The 17,735-nt window shown below is 45.9% G+C and overlaps 1 protein-coding gene across 8 annotated transcripts in view; it reads left to right on the plus strand.

The window, feature by feature from the left end:
• Nucleotides 1–15,805, plus strand: part of trpm3 (transient receptor potential cation channel, subfamily M, member 3) — a 134,814-nt gene extending 119,009 nt beyond the window's left edge. For 4 of the 8 annotated variants that reach the window (XM_053869658.1, XM_053869653.1, XM_053869657.1 and 1 more), the window contains 9 exons: nt 636–803; nt 3,077–3,217; nt 5,620–5,748; nt 6,871–7,122; nt 7,547–7,721; nt 9,984–10,131; nt 11,049–11,242; nt 11,326–11,458; nt 11,520–15,805. In XM_053869658.1, coding sequence (XP_053725633.1) covers nt 636–803; nt 3,077–3,217; nt 5,620–5,748; nt 6,871–7,122; nt 7,547–7,721; nt 9,984–10,131; nt 11,049–11,242; nt 11,326–11,458; nt 11,520–13,107 — 2,928 coding nt within the window. In that variant the 3' untranslated portion in view covers nt 13,108–15,805. Of the gene's footprint in view, nt 1–635; nt 840–3,076; nt 3,218–5,619; nt 5,749–6,870; nt 7,123–7,546; nt 7,722–8,336; nt 8,466–9,983; nt 10,132–11,048; nt 11,243–11,325; nt 11,459–11,519 lie in introns of all 8 variants that reach the window. The other 4 variants (XM_053869649.1, XM_053869651.1, XM_053869650.1 and 1 more) reach the window with 3 other exon arrangements.
• The last annotated feature ends 1,930 nt before the right edge of the window (nt 15,806–17,735 follow it).

The following is a 17,735-nucleotide window of genomic DNA, read 5'->3' on the forward strand; positions in this document are numbered from 1 at the left end:
GTTGTATTAATGCAGGGAAAATGGTCGCTTTTCTATACAGCAGTTTATGCTGCTGCTACAGAAGAATCTCCCGCTGGAGACTAATAAAGTCGACCTTTACCTAAAGCAGGGATGTCAAACTCCATCAGGCATTGACTGCAAAAGGTTGAACACAGTCTGAGTTGCCGGAGTGAAGCGTATAACCGGGAGCAAGAGTCACATCAGAATATTGGACACTAATGTAAGTGTAGATCAGCCTTCACCAACGACTCTGAAAGGCTCAAAAATCCTTTCCCTGGCCTCTTGGGACCATTAGATGTAATGTTTAACAACTAGTCTTCTTTAAAGATACAAAAAAATGACTTGACTTGTCAGACTCAGCCTCCCAGACGTTGACCTTAAGAGACCCGACCGTGCCAAAGCTGCACATTGTGGCATACCTTAGTAAAACCAAGCACTGTGATCACTGCTATGGAGTGAGGAGTGAAGTGTCATGAGAGCAAGACATGGAGTCTTTCCTCAGATTCTTAAGCCTCCACAAGACCCATAACTCGACTTGTCTCTGACATGGCTGTAACTATCCTGAAGAATCCTGTTGAAACTCAGTTCTCAAATGACTTGACCAAGCCGTTACCTTCAGTCTCTCTCTTCTTCAGGTCATCCTAGGGCTCCTGCTACCTCCATCCATCCTCAGCCTGGAGTTCAAGAACAAAGATGAGATGTCCTACATGCCTCAGGATCAGGAGGCCTACCTGCAGGAGAAGGAGGAGGAGGAGCCTGAGAAGCCCGTCAAAGAAAAGGAGGAGGAGGACATGGAGTTCACAGTAAGATCTTACTGTGAGGCGCAGTACAACTCCGTGGTGAGAGAACCCACCTCAGCCCGCAGAAGCACATTGTCTAGTATCAGGCTGTCATCTTTATTAGTGGATCTAACGTCCACCAAGAGAACACTGATGCACACACCCTTCTCCATACTCAAACTTCTTTCCTGCCAAATTGGGCTTTTCTGTTACTTGTCGTCTTAGCCAAACGTATTAGAGGAGTTGTAGCGTCTCAGTCTGTCGCCGCTGTGGGTTCCCTCCTGTACGTTTCTCCCCCCCTCCCCTCTCTCTTCTCCCCCTCTCCCTGTTCTTCTGTTCGAGGTACAGTACTAATCTAGCGGATCTTGCTGCCCCTCACTCTCTCACGATGGCTTGCCGCAGCATGCCACTCAGCATGTCGCTGCTGAGCACGGGAGGCCCAGGCTTTTGCATTATATAACCATGTGTGCCTGCTGCTGCAGAGCTTAAATCATGCAGAGTCTGAGCACCTTCTCCCAGCTCACAGCAGAAGACTCCATCCATCTGCATAGCCATAGACTAAACGCAGGAGTCAAACTTTCTCTGATCCGATCAATTCAGGAGACAAATCCTATTGGAATCATAACTGGATCCAAAAGTGTCTCCTGAAATGATTGAATTGAATTGAAACACCATTCAGTGCCACTTTGCATATGTTTCATCTGCATTTCGTACAGATGGGAAGCTGGTGTCCTTAAACTCTCCCACGTGCATCCTTGGACCGCCTGACCACGTGTCCCGTGAACCTGGCAGGTTCAGGATGCATCTGAAATTGATGTGTTTCCAGCTTCCTGCTGCACAAATGCACCGCCTGATGCATATGAATCACACGACGATTCATAGGTTTGCACCACAGAGGGAGTGCTGACTTGTTCCTCAACGCAAAGAAAACACCTGTGGTAGATATATGTGACGCGGACGTTTCATGAAACACTTTGTCCGCACACTGAATTGATCCATGCTGACTCAGAGGCGGAACATTCGTGCTGATATTCCTGAGATCTGTAAGAAACAAAAGCAGGCCACTTATCAATTATTAATGTTTTCATTAGAGTTGTGACAAAAATCTATTCATATTTCAAAATTGGAGGAGAGAATTAACAAATTTAAAGAAGCTTTACTACATGTTTTTTGTGGTTCCGTTCTCATGTTTTTTTATAAATTGTTTTTCCTGTAATAAATTAATCAAATCCCGAAGGAAGTGAAAATATAATAATACTAAACTACATGAATGTTGTTGAATTACAAGGCCCGCAAGATATGCTAAAGCAGACCCCCATTCATCAGCCGTTTCCAAGTGACAATGGGGGCGGGACTAAAAGCGCAGACATTAAGGGACAAAAAACAAGCACAAGTCAGGAGGATTTTTGAGAGGACAATGTGCAGGTAAAAAAGCCAAGTCCTCACGCGAGATGGTGGTGATCAAAGCCCTAAAGTTGGAAGTTTGTCGCAGCTGTACATTGCCACTACAGGACTTGACTCATAAAAATAAAAGCTGCTAAAAGGAAATCATGAAAAATATTTTTCTTGGTGTTAATACAAATACATATACAACTTTCATGTCCAATACTTTATTGTCACAGGTTCATGGTTAAAGCACAAAAAAACTTCTTTATTTATTTTTGCTTTGGTGTGGAGAACGCTATGCCTTTACTACACATCAGATCCTTCTGTTTCCAGCCGGCACAGCGCTGTAGCAGTGCAATTATTAGCCTTTATTGTGTATCAAATATGTGATTATGATCTTGAATCACACTCCCCTTGAGTCACCCCCCCCCCCAGATCTGGTGCTGCTTTGACTAGTCAGCCCCAGAACTCTGAAGCCCACTCATGGATGAGGAAGTCTATCCCAGACAGATGTGGATTATATCTGTCTTTTTCCGTCCTTCCCTGTGTCTATCCGTCTTCTCCCCGCCTTCCTCTCCTGTCTGCTGTCTGTTTGTGTTATCTGAGACCGAATCCATGAGTGTGTGTCTGTGTCGTCCTGTGTAACCTGCCTTCACCTAACACTCCACCTCACAACATATATTCACATTTGGGAATGATGACATTGCCTGTGCTTGCTTCGTTCAAAAAAAAAAAAAATGCTGTGAAGAGCAAACCGTGCTGCTTTAGGGTAACACCACGTGTCTTTCCTATTGTCCCCTCTTTTCCTAAAATCCCACACTCTCGCATTCCATATACCCGTCTTCACCTTTCCCCCCGATCCGCTCCTATCGCTTTGTTCCCCTCTTCGTCTGGACTCCCCGCTCCTGAAGGCCATGCTGGGTAAAGTGACCACAGAGGCGTCCAGGAAGAAGGATGTGGAAGAGGTGCAGAATCGCCATCGCCTCATCCCCATGGGACGAAAGATTTATGAGTTCTACAACGCTCCTATCGTCAAGTTCTGGTTCCATACGGTTAGTTTGTGACGGCCATTAACCATCTCTCGTTTATCAAGCTGTCTGTTGGTGTGAAGTCTCCAGTGTTCAGTTGGAGGCAGACTAATAGGACGACTTCTCTCTGGCTGTAATCCTCCTTCTTATCCGGTCCAACGTGACTACAAATCATCCTCCGATTGTTCACACCTGACCATGGTGTGATGCCACGACGCTCTGGCAAACACATACTGCACAACTGCATCATGTTTTCAGTTGTCAAACTTTCATAGCTTCATCTCTTTAGCAGACAGAGAGGAAAGTGTTGCTAATATCTCATACAGGACTGGATTTGCCTCTGTGTCTGTGTAAGGCAGATGATTCTGGAGACACTAATTCATTTCATTTAGACTCTTAAAAAACAAATGCCATTGTCAGATTCAATTTATGGTGGATTAAATGAAGTAGCAACCCAAAGAAACAGTCATAATTCAGCCTGTCAATCATCTGCTCACATGGTGCAGGACGCAGAGTATTTTCTTTTCATTACTCATTGTATTTATTGGTCAACAAAAGGTGGCTTCAAGCAGCAGCTACAGTTTTGTGTGACCTTTCAAGCGACAACAGAATGATGTCATCAGAGAACCAACTTCCGGTTGCTGCTCGTCCTTCCTGGATACCTTCCCATGGAGGAATGTGGGTGTCAGTGTTTGTCAATCTGGATGTAAAATAACAGAAACCAATGGCGAGATTTCAATATGGTTTTCATGACGCAGAGCTGCAGTGCTTTCTTCTTCGCTTCTTCTGTGTGTGTTGTGCTAGCAAGGTCTGCAACACTACTCACTACCTGCAGTGTGACTGTGTTCATTGCTACTTCAATAGGCTTTGGATTATATAGAAAAGATCCATTTAGAGCAATATATGATCTCGCAGTGCTCTTCTACTTTGTAGCTGTTCTCTGAGCACAGTTGTTGTCGTCGCTCTTGTAGGAGAAGGTTTGTTTATTTCAACTTAAAATGACTGAAACTGATTATGTCATTGTTTAACTCATTATTTTCTATTTCTGGTCGAAAGTTAAACACACATGTAAACCTGTTTTAATTTATAGATGATTTTGAGAAGGCTCTATATAATAATAAGAAGCGCTTCACCCATCTCAGTCCTCGTGCTGATATCTAGTAGCTAAACAGCTTAGTCTTTGAGTCAGTGCCCAATATATTCCTAACAAATACTACAACAGTAGTTAAATGACAATAAAAGTTACATTAAGCTTTGCGTCAGTGTATGACTGTATTTTTTATCTCAGAGAGTACAATGTTATCCTTCGCATTTGTAATATTTCAATGGGACAGCAGTTCCGGAGCTTGCTCGCACAACGCACACAGTGGGAGCGAAGAAGGAAGGTGGCTTTAGCTGCAGCTCTCTCCACCTCAGACTGAGGAGTTCTTCAAAAGATTCATGGGCCCGGATGGTGAGCCGGAACACCAGGAAAATACCATCTGTTTTTTGTGCCTAGTCATTAATTCCTGAAAACGTCATTGAAATCTGTTGGTCACTTTTGTGTTAGTATGCTGGCAGTCATGCGTAAATACAATTCAATCCTCAATCCATGATGTCAGCACGTCTAAAATACAGCTTCATCACACCTTTCTCCACATGCTGTTTTTCAATCTTGCTCTCTGACTGTGTTTAGCGTGATGTATATTCACGTTTTTATCCTAACTCTCTTTAAGTTGTTTGTCCACGACAGCCATCTGTTGGTTTGACCAGCAGGGGTTTTGTCTTATTTTTTTCAATTGCACTCACCTCTTGTTTCCTAATTTCTCCCCCATTAACTCCTTCTCCTTCGGCACAGCAAGCAGATGCCGATTTGCTCCAAGTGTTGTTTTCATGACCAGAGTTCTGCTGCCTTTTACTCTCATTATCCGTCCTCCAGAATTCCCCTGACACAAATATCGCTCCGAAATATGTCACAAACCATTACAGGCCGAGAGTGAGTGAACAGTGCCCGTCACATTTTATTAGAGCCAGTGCTCCATCACTCTTCTAGAGGCACGTTGGGTCAATGACGATAAGTAAACTATTATAATAATTGTGTTCAAACAAATATAAAAAAAACTTTTGTCACAGCTGTGCGATATTTGTGCGAGCATATGCAGCGGCTCAAACAAACCAGGCAGCTAAGGTGGATATAAATAGTCGTAGCTTGAGGGCGCGCATAATGGACATCTTTTTAAGGGCGCGTGTGGAGATGCTGCGTTAGATCTCTATTATCAGCTCTGCAGAAACTGTGCTAAATGAAGAGAGTAATTAATGTCAGTCATTCACTGAAGAGTCGCTTGGTTTGATGCGCTCCAGAGCCGCTCCAGCACGCTGGAAAGGACCAGAGCGTTTGTGTGGTCGAACGCACAAACACAGGCTGAATTCAACACTCTCCTTTGCAGATGGCGTATGTTGGCTACCTGATGCTGTTCAACTACATCGTGCTGGTCAAGATGGACCTGTGGCCTTCGCCCCAGGAGTGGATCGTCATCGCCTACATCTTCACCAACGGCATTGAGAAGATGAGAGAGGTGCGCTGCACTTCACTTTCGAGCACCTTTTATTTAGTTCAGGGCTGCACTCCAAAACGCTTGACTGCGCAGAGGGAGGAGAGGGAGAAGAGTGACAGAAGGAACGGCTGAATCATGGCCGACATTAGACTTTTGTTTTCGCATCTGCCTGAATATGTTTGCTCTCCAAGTGTATGAAAAGCATTTATCATCATGTCGCGTCTCCGCGCGCTCTTGGGTGAACCTACACTGCCCCCTCATGATCGTCGTCGCGCAATGCAGCTGCTGTGTAAAAAGGAGGCAATCCAAGTCCAAAAAACATTTATATCCAGCAACCAGAATATCACAAGTTACTATTGAGATTAGGCAACATTTATCAACGTGAATAAACTCACCCCAAGTCCCCACTGGACGTTCACTCTAAGCCACGGGTTCTTAACCTTTTTGATCTCTGGGCCCACCTTTCCCAGAACAAATGGCCCCGGGGCACATTCAACAGAACTGATTCATTACTCTTGATTTCAATATTTCTATGTTATCATCGCACAGATACTGAAAAGTCATTGTAAAGTCCAACCAGCAGCAGAACCAGGCTCAAGTCATGTCCATCAAATTTACTGCAGAAAAAAATACACTTGATGCAAACTGTTGAGAAAATTGGAAAAACTGAATAAAATTCGGAATAAAATAAATATGAAAAAACATGTCTAAACATCATAAAATAATAATAATGTATTTTATTTAAATGCCAAAGGAGATGCAAGTAAAGCGTAAATGAAAGTATAGACAAAAAATGTTCTAATTACTTTTCAGAACTGCTTCAACAGGTGCTTTACTGAACATTTTTCAGTGTTTGGGGGCAGCATCATTTTCTTTATCATTTCTTCTTTTCAGGAACTTCTCGATAGTTGTTAACTATCACAGATTTGCAGCTGCCAAGTCAATTCACTGACACACTACTACTACTAAAACGGAGTGTCTCGCGGCCCAGAGGCGTAAAACAAAAAAACTCTTAGGGGCCCTCTAGGAGGCGCTCGCAGCCCAACCACTACTGGTCATGAACAGCAAATAATGAAGTCACTAGTTTGTTGTTGCTAAATATATGTTGCTGAATCAAAAGAATCGAAACTTGCTGTTTTGTAGATTCTGATGTCGGAGCCTGGGAAGCTGCTACAGAAGGTGAAGGTTTGGCTGCAGGAGTACTGGAACATCACCGACCTCATGGCCATCCTCATCTTCTCCGTCGGCATGGTGCTCCGTCTCCAGGAGCCGCCCTTCATGAGCTACGGTCGGGTCATTTACTGCGTCAACATCATCTACTGGTACATCAGGCTGCTGGACATCTTTGGGGTCAACAAGTACCTGGGCCCGTACGTGATGATGATCGGCAAGATGGTGAGAGCAGGCCGAGGGTGACTTTGCCTATGGTCTTTCACGTCGAGCTTGTCAGAAATGATTTATGCTCCCATGAGTTGGTGCAATATAGTGGCTCATCGAAGTCAGAGGAGAAGAGGAGAGTGACCGGCTGATGTGTCAGATCTGAGAGCAGAGGAAGACAGATTTAGTTGATATAAAACTTGAGAAATCTGAGAACTATTGAAGCTCTGTCAGATAAGATGAAGACTTCACGCTGATATGGGTCCTATCCGTCTACAATTAAAAGCCAGAGCGTGTTATAGAAACAAGGGAAGACAAAAGTTTTACCTCTATTGTTGTCATGGTGGTGGAGGCAAACAAACCTCACTGATATGAGGATTAAACCAGAGAAACCAAAGGTGATTTCTTTCTTCTGCCCTGATCACTGCGTCCTTCTTGTCAGATGATCGACATGATGTACTTTGTGATCATCATGCTGGTGGTGCTGATGAGTTTCGGAGTGGCGCGCCAAGCCATCCTGAACCCCAACGAAGACCCCTCCTGGATGCTGGCCAGGAACATCTTCTTCATGCCCTACTGGATGATCTACGGAGAGGTGTTCGCTGACCAGATTGACCGTAAGTTCTCTGTTGAGCAAGTGATCCTGCGGAGCCTGGAAAAGTTACTTTATGGAACTATACTTTGAAAATGTTGGAGGCTTTTTTTCTAATTGTTGCAGAGAGCGATCTCAAAGCAGAAAACAAGATTTTTTTCCCATCATTTTCCCCTCATAGAAATATCAATTAGCTCAGCGCTGCAAAGTCATCACTGTTCTCCAACACCCGCAGTGTTAAATGAGCTGTTCCCTATTAAATACAAGCCTAAAATGAGTTCTGTTAGATAAGAGGCAGACGGAGGTTTTAAGTGACAGAATGTTACGTCCAATTCAAACGTTCACAGCAGAACCACAGACAGCTTCAAAAGGCCTCTGGATTCTTGAAATAATAGTGAGCCCTGGCAGCTGATAAACTGTGATATTAACTATATATTTGACCCCCTTTAAAAAAAAAAAAAGGCAGCTATTTTTAGAGTCAAATCTTGTGTCTTGAAGTCTGATTGTTTAATCCTGTGAATTTCCTGTGGTGAAATGCTGGACTGTACTTGTGTATATCTGTGTTATATGTGTGTGCAGGATGTAAAAAAGTGGCCCAAAGAGAAGAGATCTGAAATAATGTTTTCATTCTTTGTTTCAGATATGCATAGTAGAAGGTTACAGCAAAGGCTGAATGAAAAACTCTGGCTGGTCGAAAATTACTTACGAACTTACGGAACCTGGCGTACTAGTGGTCCATTCCACGTTGCCCAGTGCAGTCAAAATCCCAGTAAATCCCGAGTCATAGACGTCAATTTACTTCCACCTCTCCTTCATCATTCCCACATGACCACCATGTCATACTCACTCTGACCACTAGAGGCCACCAGAAGCACAAGCGTGCATGCACATCCGAGGTCAAAGTTGCCGGGTCGTGTGGGTTTTTGGTCGACTCCTGCGTGTCAGCGCGACAAACCGAGTCTGTAAGAAGCCATGGCGTCATACTTGATGACTTACTTCCTGACTGGTATGGAGGTAGACCAAAGGCCACGGCCTCATGCAACTTCACCCTGACCAATTCTGGCACCAACAGCTGTACATGGCAGCGGCACTTACCAACTATTTGCCTATTTGATGAGGACGGCCCATCAAATCCGGCTGGGAGAAGTGACCCTGCCACGTCGATGCCTGTCACACACCCTCTCCATTTATGAGCTTCTTCATCAAGCCACCGTAACAAGTCGGAGAGACAAAAACGATTCCAAAAGTCATCATGACCTTCCACCTCTCATCTGTTTTTTCACGTGGTTCAGTTGTCAGAGTTTCAACAACCCCAAATTTTACCAGGGCTATTTTTGAAATTACTTCAGTTCTCTATCTTTGGGCTGCATTGTGTGGAGCAATTGAACATCGGGCAATGATGAGCATGACGAGAATGAATCTCAAAGGCAAACAAGCGAATGCTGAATGTTCTCCAGACACACAACTGAACCATCACAGATGGAAAAAACACAATGACTCCTGTAACGCCACCATCGCTGAATGGAGCACAGATTTGTCACAATATATTTCAAACGTGTGACCGATGTTTGAATATATTGGGAGCACAGATTGTGTCGTTCGGTGAATGTATTTTCTTTTGAGATTCACCTGAACATGAACCTCTGTCATGACAGTGTTCACTCTCTCTGGTCCCCTCCGTAACAAATGCAAGCATAAAACCCAACTTTATGCTTCCTGTTTGTTTGCAAAATATGATGAATGCAATTGTTTTATATGTTTAACTCCTTCTTTATTTATTTATTTATTTTATTCCGGTGTAAACTCTGTCCACACATCTAGGTTCTCTTTTTAAAGAGCTGCTTTTGCACAAAAACAATTTCCCTGTTAAGGCTGAAGTACAAGGGGAACACAACACGAGAGGAAGTTAAGGCTCCAAACACACAGAAAGGACATGTGTTCCCAACAGAAATGCAATGCTTTTAACTACCAACAGATGGGGGGCCATGACACTTCCTGTGTTTTCTTGTCACATAAGAACCTCCTGGTTATCTCACAATGTGCTGAGCAGACAAAATAAACGTTGACACGTGCATTTTTTAAAAGATATTGTTAGTATTGTTTTAAGCTAAAACATGGCAAAAGATGTTTGAAAACAGACCTAGTTGTGTGGACAAAACTTTCATGCTTTCTTGTTTGTGTGTGTGTGTGTGTCTGGCAGACATTTACTATTTGAAAATTTTATTTTTTTGGACTTTCAGTGAATTTCTGGTGTTAACTTTTTTTGTCTCTTTGCGGCACCATGCAGCCCCGTGTGGGCAGAACATCACCACAGAGGACGGCGTGGTGACCTTGCCCCCCTGTAAGACGGGCGCCTGGATCGTTCCTGCCATTATGGCCTGCTATCTGCTGGTGGCCAACATCCTGCTGGTCAACCTCCTCATTGCTGTGTTCAAGTACGTTTTTCCTGACAGACTTGGCTTGTACTAATGTCTGACTGTTTTTTTTAACTTCAGTTTCTTGATGACAAACCGCCCATGTTGTGAAATGTGACTGAAATATATCCCCAGTATTTTAGTGGTGTAATGACTTCACCCTTGTTTTGGCGACAACGTGACTGTTTACAAGAGCGTTTTTGGCAATAACCGCCTAATTAATTACACGCAGAAAAGCCAGGCGACAGCCACTGCTGCTCAGACGCTAATCACATTCAGCTATTATGCAAATTAATTATTATTGAGCCTCAGAATAATGTGTGTTACAAGAATGAATGCCAACCTCCCTCCGTCTGATAATTACTGAAAAGCTGCCTATTAGAAAAGTGCCGTTGTAATAAGCGTCGTCACAAGCAACTTCTGTCTCCAGAAGATAGTTGCTATAAATAGTTTGGTTAGCAACAGCAAAGAAACCCAAAAATCTCCCAAAACACATTAATAGAATGTAAAGAAACAGCACAAACTCAGATAAGAGTGCAAGAATGTCAAATGCAGTCCATTCAATACGAGCTATAAGGGTTCAGTTTGATGCTTAAAATAGTAGACGCTGAGCAAATGCTTGCATTAGGTGGAAGCTGCACTCTCACTCATCTTGTTGTCACCCTGCTGCTCTCACTGTGACTGAGGAAAAGACATTTCAAAGTCAGTATGTGGGATCTGAGGATGATCACTGATGAGAGAGGAAAACAAAAGGTGCCTCCTGGCTCTCCCTCAATAGCTGCTGCCTGAACCTCCCACTCTGACTGCATTGTCTTTCTTCATGAGTCTGCCTCTTCATGGCACCATCCTTAAATTCTGCGCTGACTATGAACCGTCTGCCTTTAAAGCAGCTGACGTTTGGGAAGTCATATTTCTCCCTTGTTTTTGACTCTTCATAGCAACACCTTCTTCGAGGTCAAGTCCATTTCCAACCAGGTTTGGAAGTTCCAGCGTTATCAGCTCATCATGACGTTCCACGAGCGGCCGGTTCTTCCTCCTCCTCTCATCATCTTCAGTCACATCACCATGGTCCTCAAGCACATCTGCTGTCGCTGGCGCAAGCAGGACGACGACGAGAGGGACTACGGTCTGAGTGAGTCGGCGCTGTGAGGATGGTGACCTCCGGCAGCTGCGGCCACGCTCTCCTGACTGCTGCTTCCTCCACGCTGTCCGCAGAGCTTTTCATCACAGAAGACGAGCTGAAAAAAGTCCACGACTTTGAGGAGCAGTGCATTGAAGAGTACTTCCGGGAGAAGGACGATCGGTTCCACTCCTCGAATGACGAGAGGATCAGAGTCACGTCTGAACGGTTCGACTTGAGTTAAACCTTTGAGTGCCGTGTCTTCAACTGCTGCTCTCTTCCCTCTCAGGGTGGAGAACATGGCGATGCGGCTGGAGGAAGTCAACGAGCGTGAGCACTTCATGAAGGCCTCACTGCAGACCGTCGACATCCGTCTGGCTCAGATGGAGGAGCTGATCGGACGGATCGCCGTCGCCCTGGAGCGTGTGACCGGTGTGGAGCGAGGGGAGGTCAACAAGGTTCGCTCAAGGACGTCGTCCGACTGCACGGACTCCGCCTACATCCTGCGGCAGGTTGAATGTCCGGACGCTGCCTACATTCTTCGTCAGAGTAGCTTCAACAGCACAGAGGGCAACACCTATCGCCTGCAGGAGGCGCTGGAGGGAACGGCTGAGGGATCCATGTCTCCACCATCGCCGACTGGGATGACGGCGCGCACACGCAGCCGCTCCTTTTACGCTGCAGGTGGTCGCGGTGAGCGCACTAGTGGGTCAGAGAGGGCCGAGAGCTTCTTCAAAGAGCGGTCGCTCAGCCTCCATCGAGCCAACAGCTCACAGTCAGTGTCCTCCGCTGCTCCCAAAGAGTCCAAGCCCCTGCCCCTGGCCACGCTCTCCGTCTCCCAGCAGCACCGTCCATCCTCATGCATTGACATCTATGTCTCCACGTCAGAGGAAGTGGGGCCATCAGAGGTCTTCCTGGATCCACTGCGAGTGGTGCCGCCTCTCCAGAGAGACCTGTCGCTGCAGTCCGACGTGATGGAGGTGCTGCCCGGAGGCCGGGACTTCAGCAGCATCACCACCGCTGGGTTGGGGGATGGAGGGGCCAGCAGCAGTGGGGCTGTCATGTTTGAGGACAGCGCCGCCGCCGACCTGTCCATCTGCTCCGCTCACCTCCTACCAGACTGCACTTTACCTCCGTGGGACACGGAGCCGTCTCCCCCTCCCTCCGCTGGGCCGCTGGAACGCTCCAAGAGCAGTCGCTACCTCTCCACAGCAGGTGCCACTTTCCTGGACGAGCCTCCTCTGGTCAAGTCCCACAGCCTGATGTTCACGCCGAGAGGCTGCTACGGAGGATTGGGAGCAGGGGTCCAGGTGAAAGCCGCGGAGTACACCAGCATCACGGACTGCATCGACACCCGCTGCGTCTCCTCACCATACACGCCCGCCGAACGTTCCCACTCCCCGGGAACCACCTCATTCCCTTTTGATAAGCCTTCGGAGGTTGTCTCCTCTCACCCCGAGAGAGAGGCGGAGCTCAGCCACACAGAGTCTGATCCAGAGGACCCCGATGACCTGATTCCAGCCCCCGACACCCCTCGAGGAGGCCTTGGTGGCCCCAGCGGGGCCCCTCTCTGCTCCCCTTTCTCCCGGCTGGAGCGAGCCAACAGCTGCTCCTCCGATGACTCCCATCCATCCCTCACGCTGGCCCCTCCGCAACGGAAGAGCCTGTCAGTGAGTGAAAGGATGGAGAGGGGGCCGGGGCTGGGGGCAGACAGGGGGTCTGTGCCAGGGGGGCGGGGTCTGGCAGGTACCAGGAACCCCTTCCTCAGGAGCAAATCCGGAGCCCGACCTGACGCCGTCAAAACGGACAGCCTGTCCATGAGGAAGCTGGCGGCTCCCTCGGCGTTCCGCAGCTTCGACAGACAGAACTACACGTGACGAGAGTCTGCACACAGGTTGCCTGTCCATCCCGATCTGGAACAGATCTGCAAATTCGACCCTTGTTTTAGACTAGCACAGATCGATTTACAGCCAGCGGGGAAAGAAGCCGCCATCCTGGATCAGGAGGTCAGAGGTGTCGGGGCCGCTCACAAGGCGCTGAGAATCTAGACTAGTTCATACCTCCTCTCGTAGCTGATAATCTCTTGGTGGGCAGTGGAAGGTATATTTGTGTGTGCGTGGTCACCCATCCTTGTTTTTCCACCTCGCATCACAACCTAAATTATATCAAGAAAAAGAGAGTCACAAAGGTGAGATTTAGTTTGATTTTGAGGTCAGCAGTTTGACTGCTTTATCACCAGACCGTGGCCAAGAAGATTATTTGTGTGACCTGGCAACAACTTACCTCTACATTTTTATTACTTTTTTTATGTACTATTATCGAGTGCCCAATAATACTGCGAATGAAAGTGCCATCCGTTGTTTGGAGAAAGGGGTGCGGTTGCGTTCAGTGAACACTAGGGAGCGATAGCCACACGCCTTGGAGTCGTTTTTAGGTTGGTGACCTCATGGAGCCGTCCAGTATTTACACCAGAGCTGCACCTAGTAGAAAATTGTGTCACTTTTGAGCTTGATTCGTATTGCCTTTGTTACCTGCTTGTCTGTACGTTTATTTAAATCAAAACATAAGTCTTAATGTTTCCACCTACCACCAGGTTTCTGAGTATTTTGTGCGTTTCCGGTCGTGAAAACAGGAAGACAGGTAATACTTTGGTGTCAGAAGATAGGTCACTTGCCAAGGTAGACAAAATAAATAAATAAATAATCACGCAATAATATATCACATTTCTGAGCCACGTTTTTCTGTCTTACCAATGGCATGTTCCAGACACTTGTTCAAACCGGTAAAAGATAATAAACAAAACATAAACAACATAATCTCACTCCAACAGTCGTGTCAGTCTGTGATGAAACGAGTTCAGCCACCAAAAATGTATTTTTAGCAGATCAGTCTTGAGCGATTGGCTCATCGACAGCTGGATAATTTCCCCTAAAGATCTGCTCAGATTATATTTCCACCCGCTATGTTTGATTTTCCTACCTCACATCACGTCCCCTTTATATCCCCGTCCACTTGCGCTCGATTCTCTGTGCCAACTGTCAACCCAGTATGTAGTTGAAGTGTCCAAGTCTTAAATTTGCTGCTGCTTAATTTCACGAATAATCTCGACGATAATTTCACCTGAATCACCGAGTCAAGTATTTGTTGGCATGTACAGCCACGTCAGTGTTTAGATAACACATTTTCACCCCCCAAAAAACAACAAAGGGATTGCAGAACATGCTGTTTTAATCTCAAGTCACCATCTCTGTGTGAGTCATGTCAACAGTTGCGCGTGTCTGACTTGGCTGCAGCTCAATATTTTTTTATGCATTGTCTATTTTTTAAAGCAAACTGAACCATCAACATGCACTATTTGCTCACTGACTTATATTATTTATTGAACCAAGATTGATCTTGATGCTGTGTACATTTGGAGAGTACAATGTGATCACAGGGAGAGTTTCATATGGAGACGAGGCAATATCAAACTTTAGGGTGCCTTCTGGTCACGAGTGGGGGTCTGATGTATGTGTGTGTTTTTCACCATGATCCTTTTTTTGTTGCAAAGACAGAGCTACTGGCCACGTGAAGCTTAACTGAGTTTCCTGCAGTTGCTGATGTATCAGGGGATAAGAAGGACCAGAGGGTGGCTGATACTCATCAGTGCTGTCAAGAAAGAAGTTTTGTTTGAACCGCTTTGCTCTGTCAAACTGTGGACGTTTCCTAACTGCGACACAATTGGCTTTAAGAGAAAGGGTTGACCCCAAAGGCAGAGCTCAGGGACACACCAGTGATGCAAAGTCTCACGATGTTTCAAGAGAGAAGGATTCAAGTCTAAACACTGTGCTTGGTTGGCTTTAGAGAATCTTTGGAACTGGTCGTGATGAGTCAACGCTGAAGGGTGTTGCAAGAGGAGGCAGCCACTCACAAGTTGAACCAAACTTTTTTTTTTTTTTCGCCAAAACCAAATGGAAAGAAGCAGAGCGGAGCTGTTGCACAGCTGTGGGCGAGCAAAGGTCATGTGGTTCAGCTCAGTATTGCACGCTTGAGTATGAAAACAGATGACTGTGTGTTGGAGATGTTAACTAAATCCACACGGCAAGACTGTTGTGCTTGCAGTCGTCTTCATGGCACCTTTACACGTGATAGCATGAATCTAAAGAAGTGTGTGTGAGCGTGTGCGTGTGTGTACATTAACCAGCCTGATAAGCATCATGTAGACAGCAGGGAGGCGCGACACTACAACACCACAGTGTACAGTATTTTTGAAATCGACATCCTCCCATGCCGTTTTCGTCGACCCGTGATAATCAGCCCCTCCAACAGGTTTCGGAAGAGTTCACCCGCATATTTTTTTCCGCAATAATTTTGCTGATGACGAACTTTTTCCAACTGCAAAGGGGGCCGGCCACTTTATTTACTGTCCTCTAAATGCATGCCGCTCTTCCACTCCGAGTGTACAGAGATGAGCTGAGAGAGAAGGAGAGCGAGATAGAGATTATAATCTGAAATCAAAAGTAGTGAGTATTTGGATGCAAATACAAATCTGTATTCTTTAATGTGAATAGGATCCTGTCTGGCATGCGTTGTTAAATAAACAATAGATTGTTATTCCGAGTCTGACTGCTTCTTTCTGCGCTGCTCCCTGTTTGGTTTTAACCGCTGACTGAGAACTTATCCAGGTATGGAGTCACAGAGACATAAATTCATTTATAAGTGTCTTTTTTTAAGTTGTATTTTTTCTGAGGATAAACTGGCAAGAACAGGACATGAACATGTCTGAGGATGTAGAAGTGGGCTTCTCTGGATGATGCTAAAAAAAAACAAATAAATACTTATCAAAACAGCTACAGACGGAAATGCTTATCATATTATAAGTTCGATATACTGGAACATGCCGCATATTGCTGGAACACACGCTGATACTTGCTATTTCCCTATTTTTTACCCTCTGAATTGGGCTCACAAAAACATGCCGATTTGTTCTTAAAAACGGCACTTTTGTTATATGATGTAAAAAATAATTAAATAAATAAATAAAGCTGATGTGGCGCGCGCGAATTTTGCAGCAGCCCGCCCGTGTCAGGAACAGTCTGTACTCTCCGACGGCGCGCACGCACGTGCCAACTCTCCTCCGCAGCCCCACGTCACCACAGCAACGGGGGTGACCCACATGTGTCGGAGCGGCCCGAACTCTTGCCTCCCCAAAACCATGTTTGCCTGCGAGAAGTGAATTCTGGCGCCGCCCCCTTTCCGGGGAACGTCCTGAACCCAGCCGGAGGAGGAGCCGCTGCAGTGTTTCAGTCTCTTTTTTTTTCTCTGGACGTTTCCTCCTGGAATTTTTGGGCGTTTCTGACCTCGAATCGAAGAAAATGGAGGCGGGGCTCAGCAGGACTTGGAATTCAGATTTGACTGGAGTGAGAAGAAGTGAAGACATGTCTGGACACTTTCTTTTATTTGTAGTTGTTTATTTAGGACGATGGTTTATTCTTTTTAAATGCAAAGCTCGACCTTTATAGAGTGACAGACGAGGGACACCCTGGAAAGTTCACTAGTTTAGAGTCATCCTTTATAGCCCGACTGTACATTTATAGAACCGGGTGTCTTCAAATCATGGTCCGTGTTCCACCTTTGGCCAGTAATATAAGGCCAGTGAAGTCCTTTCATCAAAATGAACTGCTGCAGTAAACACTCACAGCTAGAGCGCCACCTGGTTTTCTAACTACAGATTGCACACTAAAGGCTCTCCAAGTATCAATGCGTTGTGTTCACAAGTTTGACTCTTGACTGTTTTGATTTATTTGTTTGACACAATACACACCTGGACATCGGGTAATATTGTGCTCATAAACAACAACACTCAACAGCTGCAATAGAAGCCAAGAAAGCAGCTTAACACAGATCAACCGAAACACCCCAGACAAACGTCATTGCTGAGTAATAGTGGCGTGGTGACATGGGACGATGAATCTCATTACTTTGCGTAAACAGCTGCGGGGACGACAGACATCCAAAATGTCTGCACACAAAGAGAAAGCGGAGCAGCAGCGGGGTTGCTCAATCTCCACACCCCCACAGTCAACAGGATTTCTAGGAACTTGGCCTGCCAGTGACCCGCCCCCAGCACGTTTTCTCCTCTCAGGCGGGGGGTTGCCTTCCTCCCCCGCGCACGCCCGGCTGCTTCAGCTGAGACTCTGGGTTTGTCGCCAAATAAAAGTGACGTGGAGAAACAACTGGAGAAACAGTGGCAGAACTTTGAGGTGGACATCAAGACACTCATGATCACTCTCACAACTGGAGCGCTCCATTGCAGAGATGCACGCTACATGTTTTAATTCACACAAAAACAAGTCTGGCTCAAGCACTCCAATGTAGCGTTATTATTATTATTATTATTATTATTATTATACTGTCTGAGGATGAGATCCGTCCCCAGTTGGATCAGACCATGGTCCACATGTGAGGGAAGGTGTGCAGAGCCAGGTCATCTGGCAGAGGCTCAGAGTAGAAGACCCGAGGGAAC

Source organism: Synchiropus splendidus, chromosome 7, assembly GCF_027744825.2.
Source record: "Synchiropus splendidus isolate RoL2022-P1 chromosome 7, RoL_Sspl_1.0, whole genome shotgun sequence".
NCBI lineage: Eukaryota > Metazoa > Chordata > Actinopteri > Syngnathiformes > Callionymidae > Synchiropus > Synchiropus splendidus.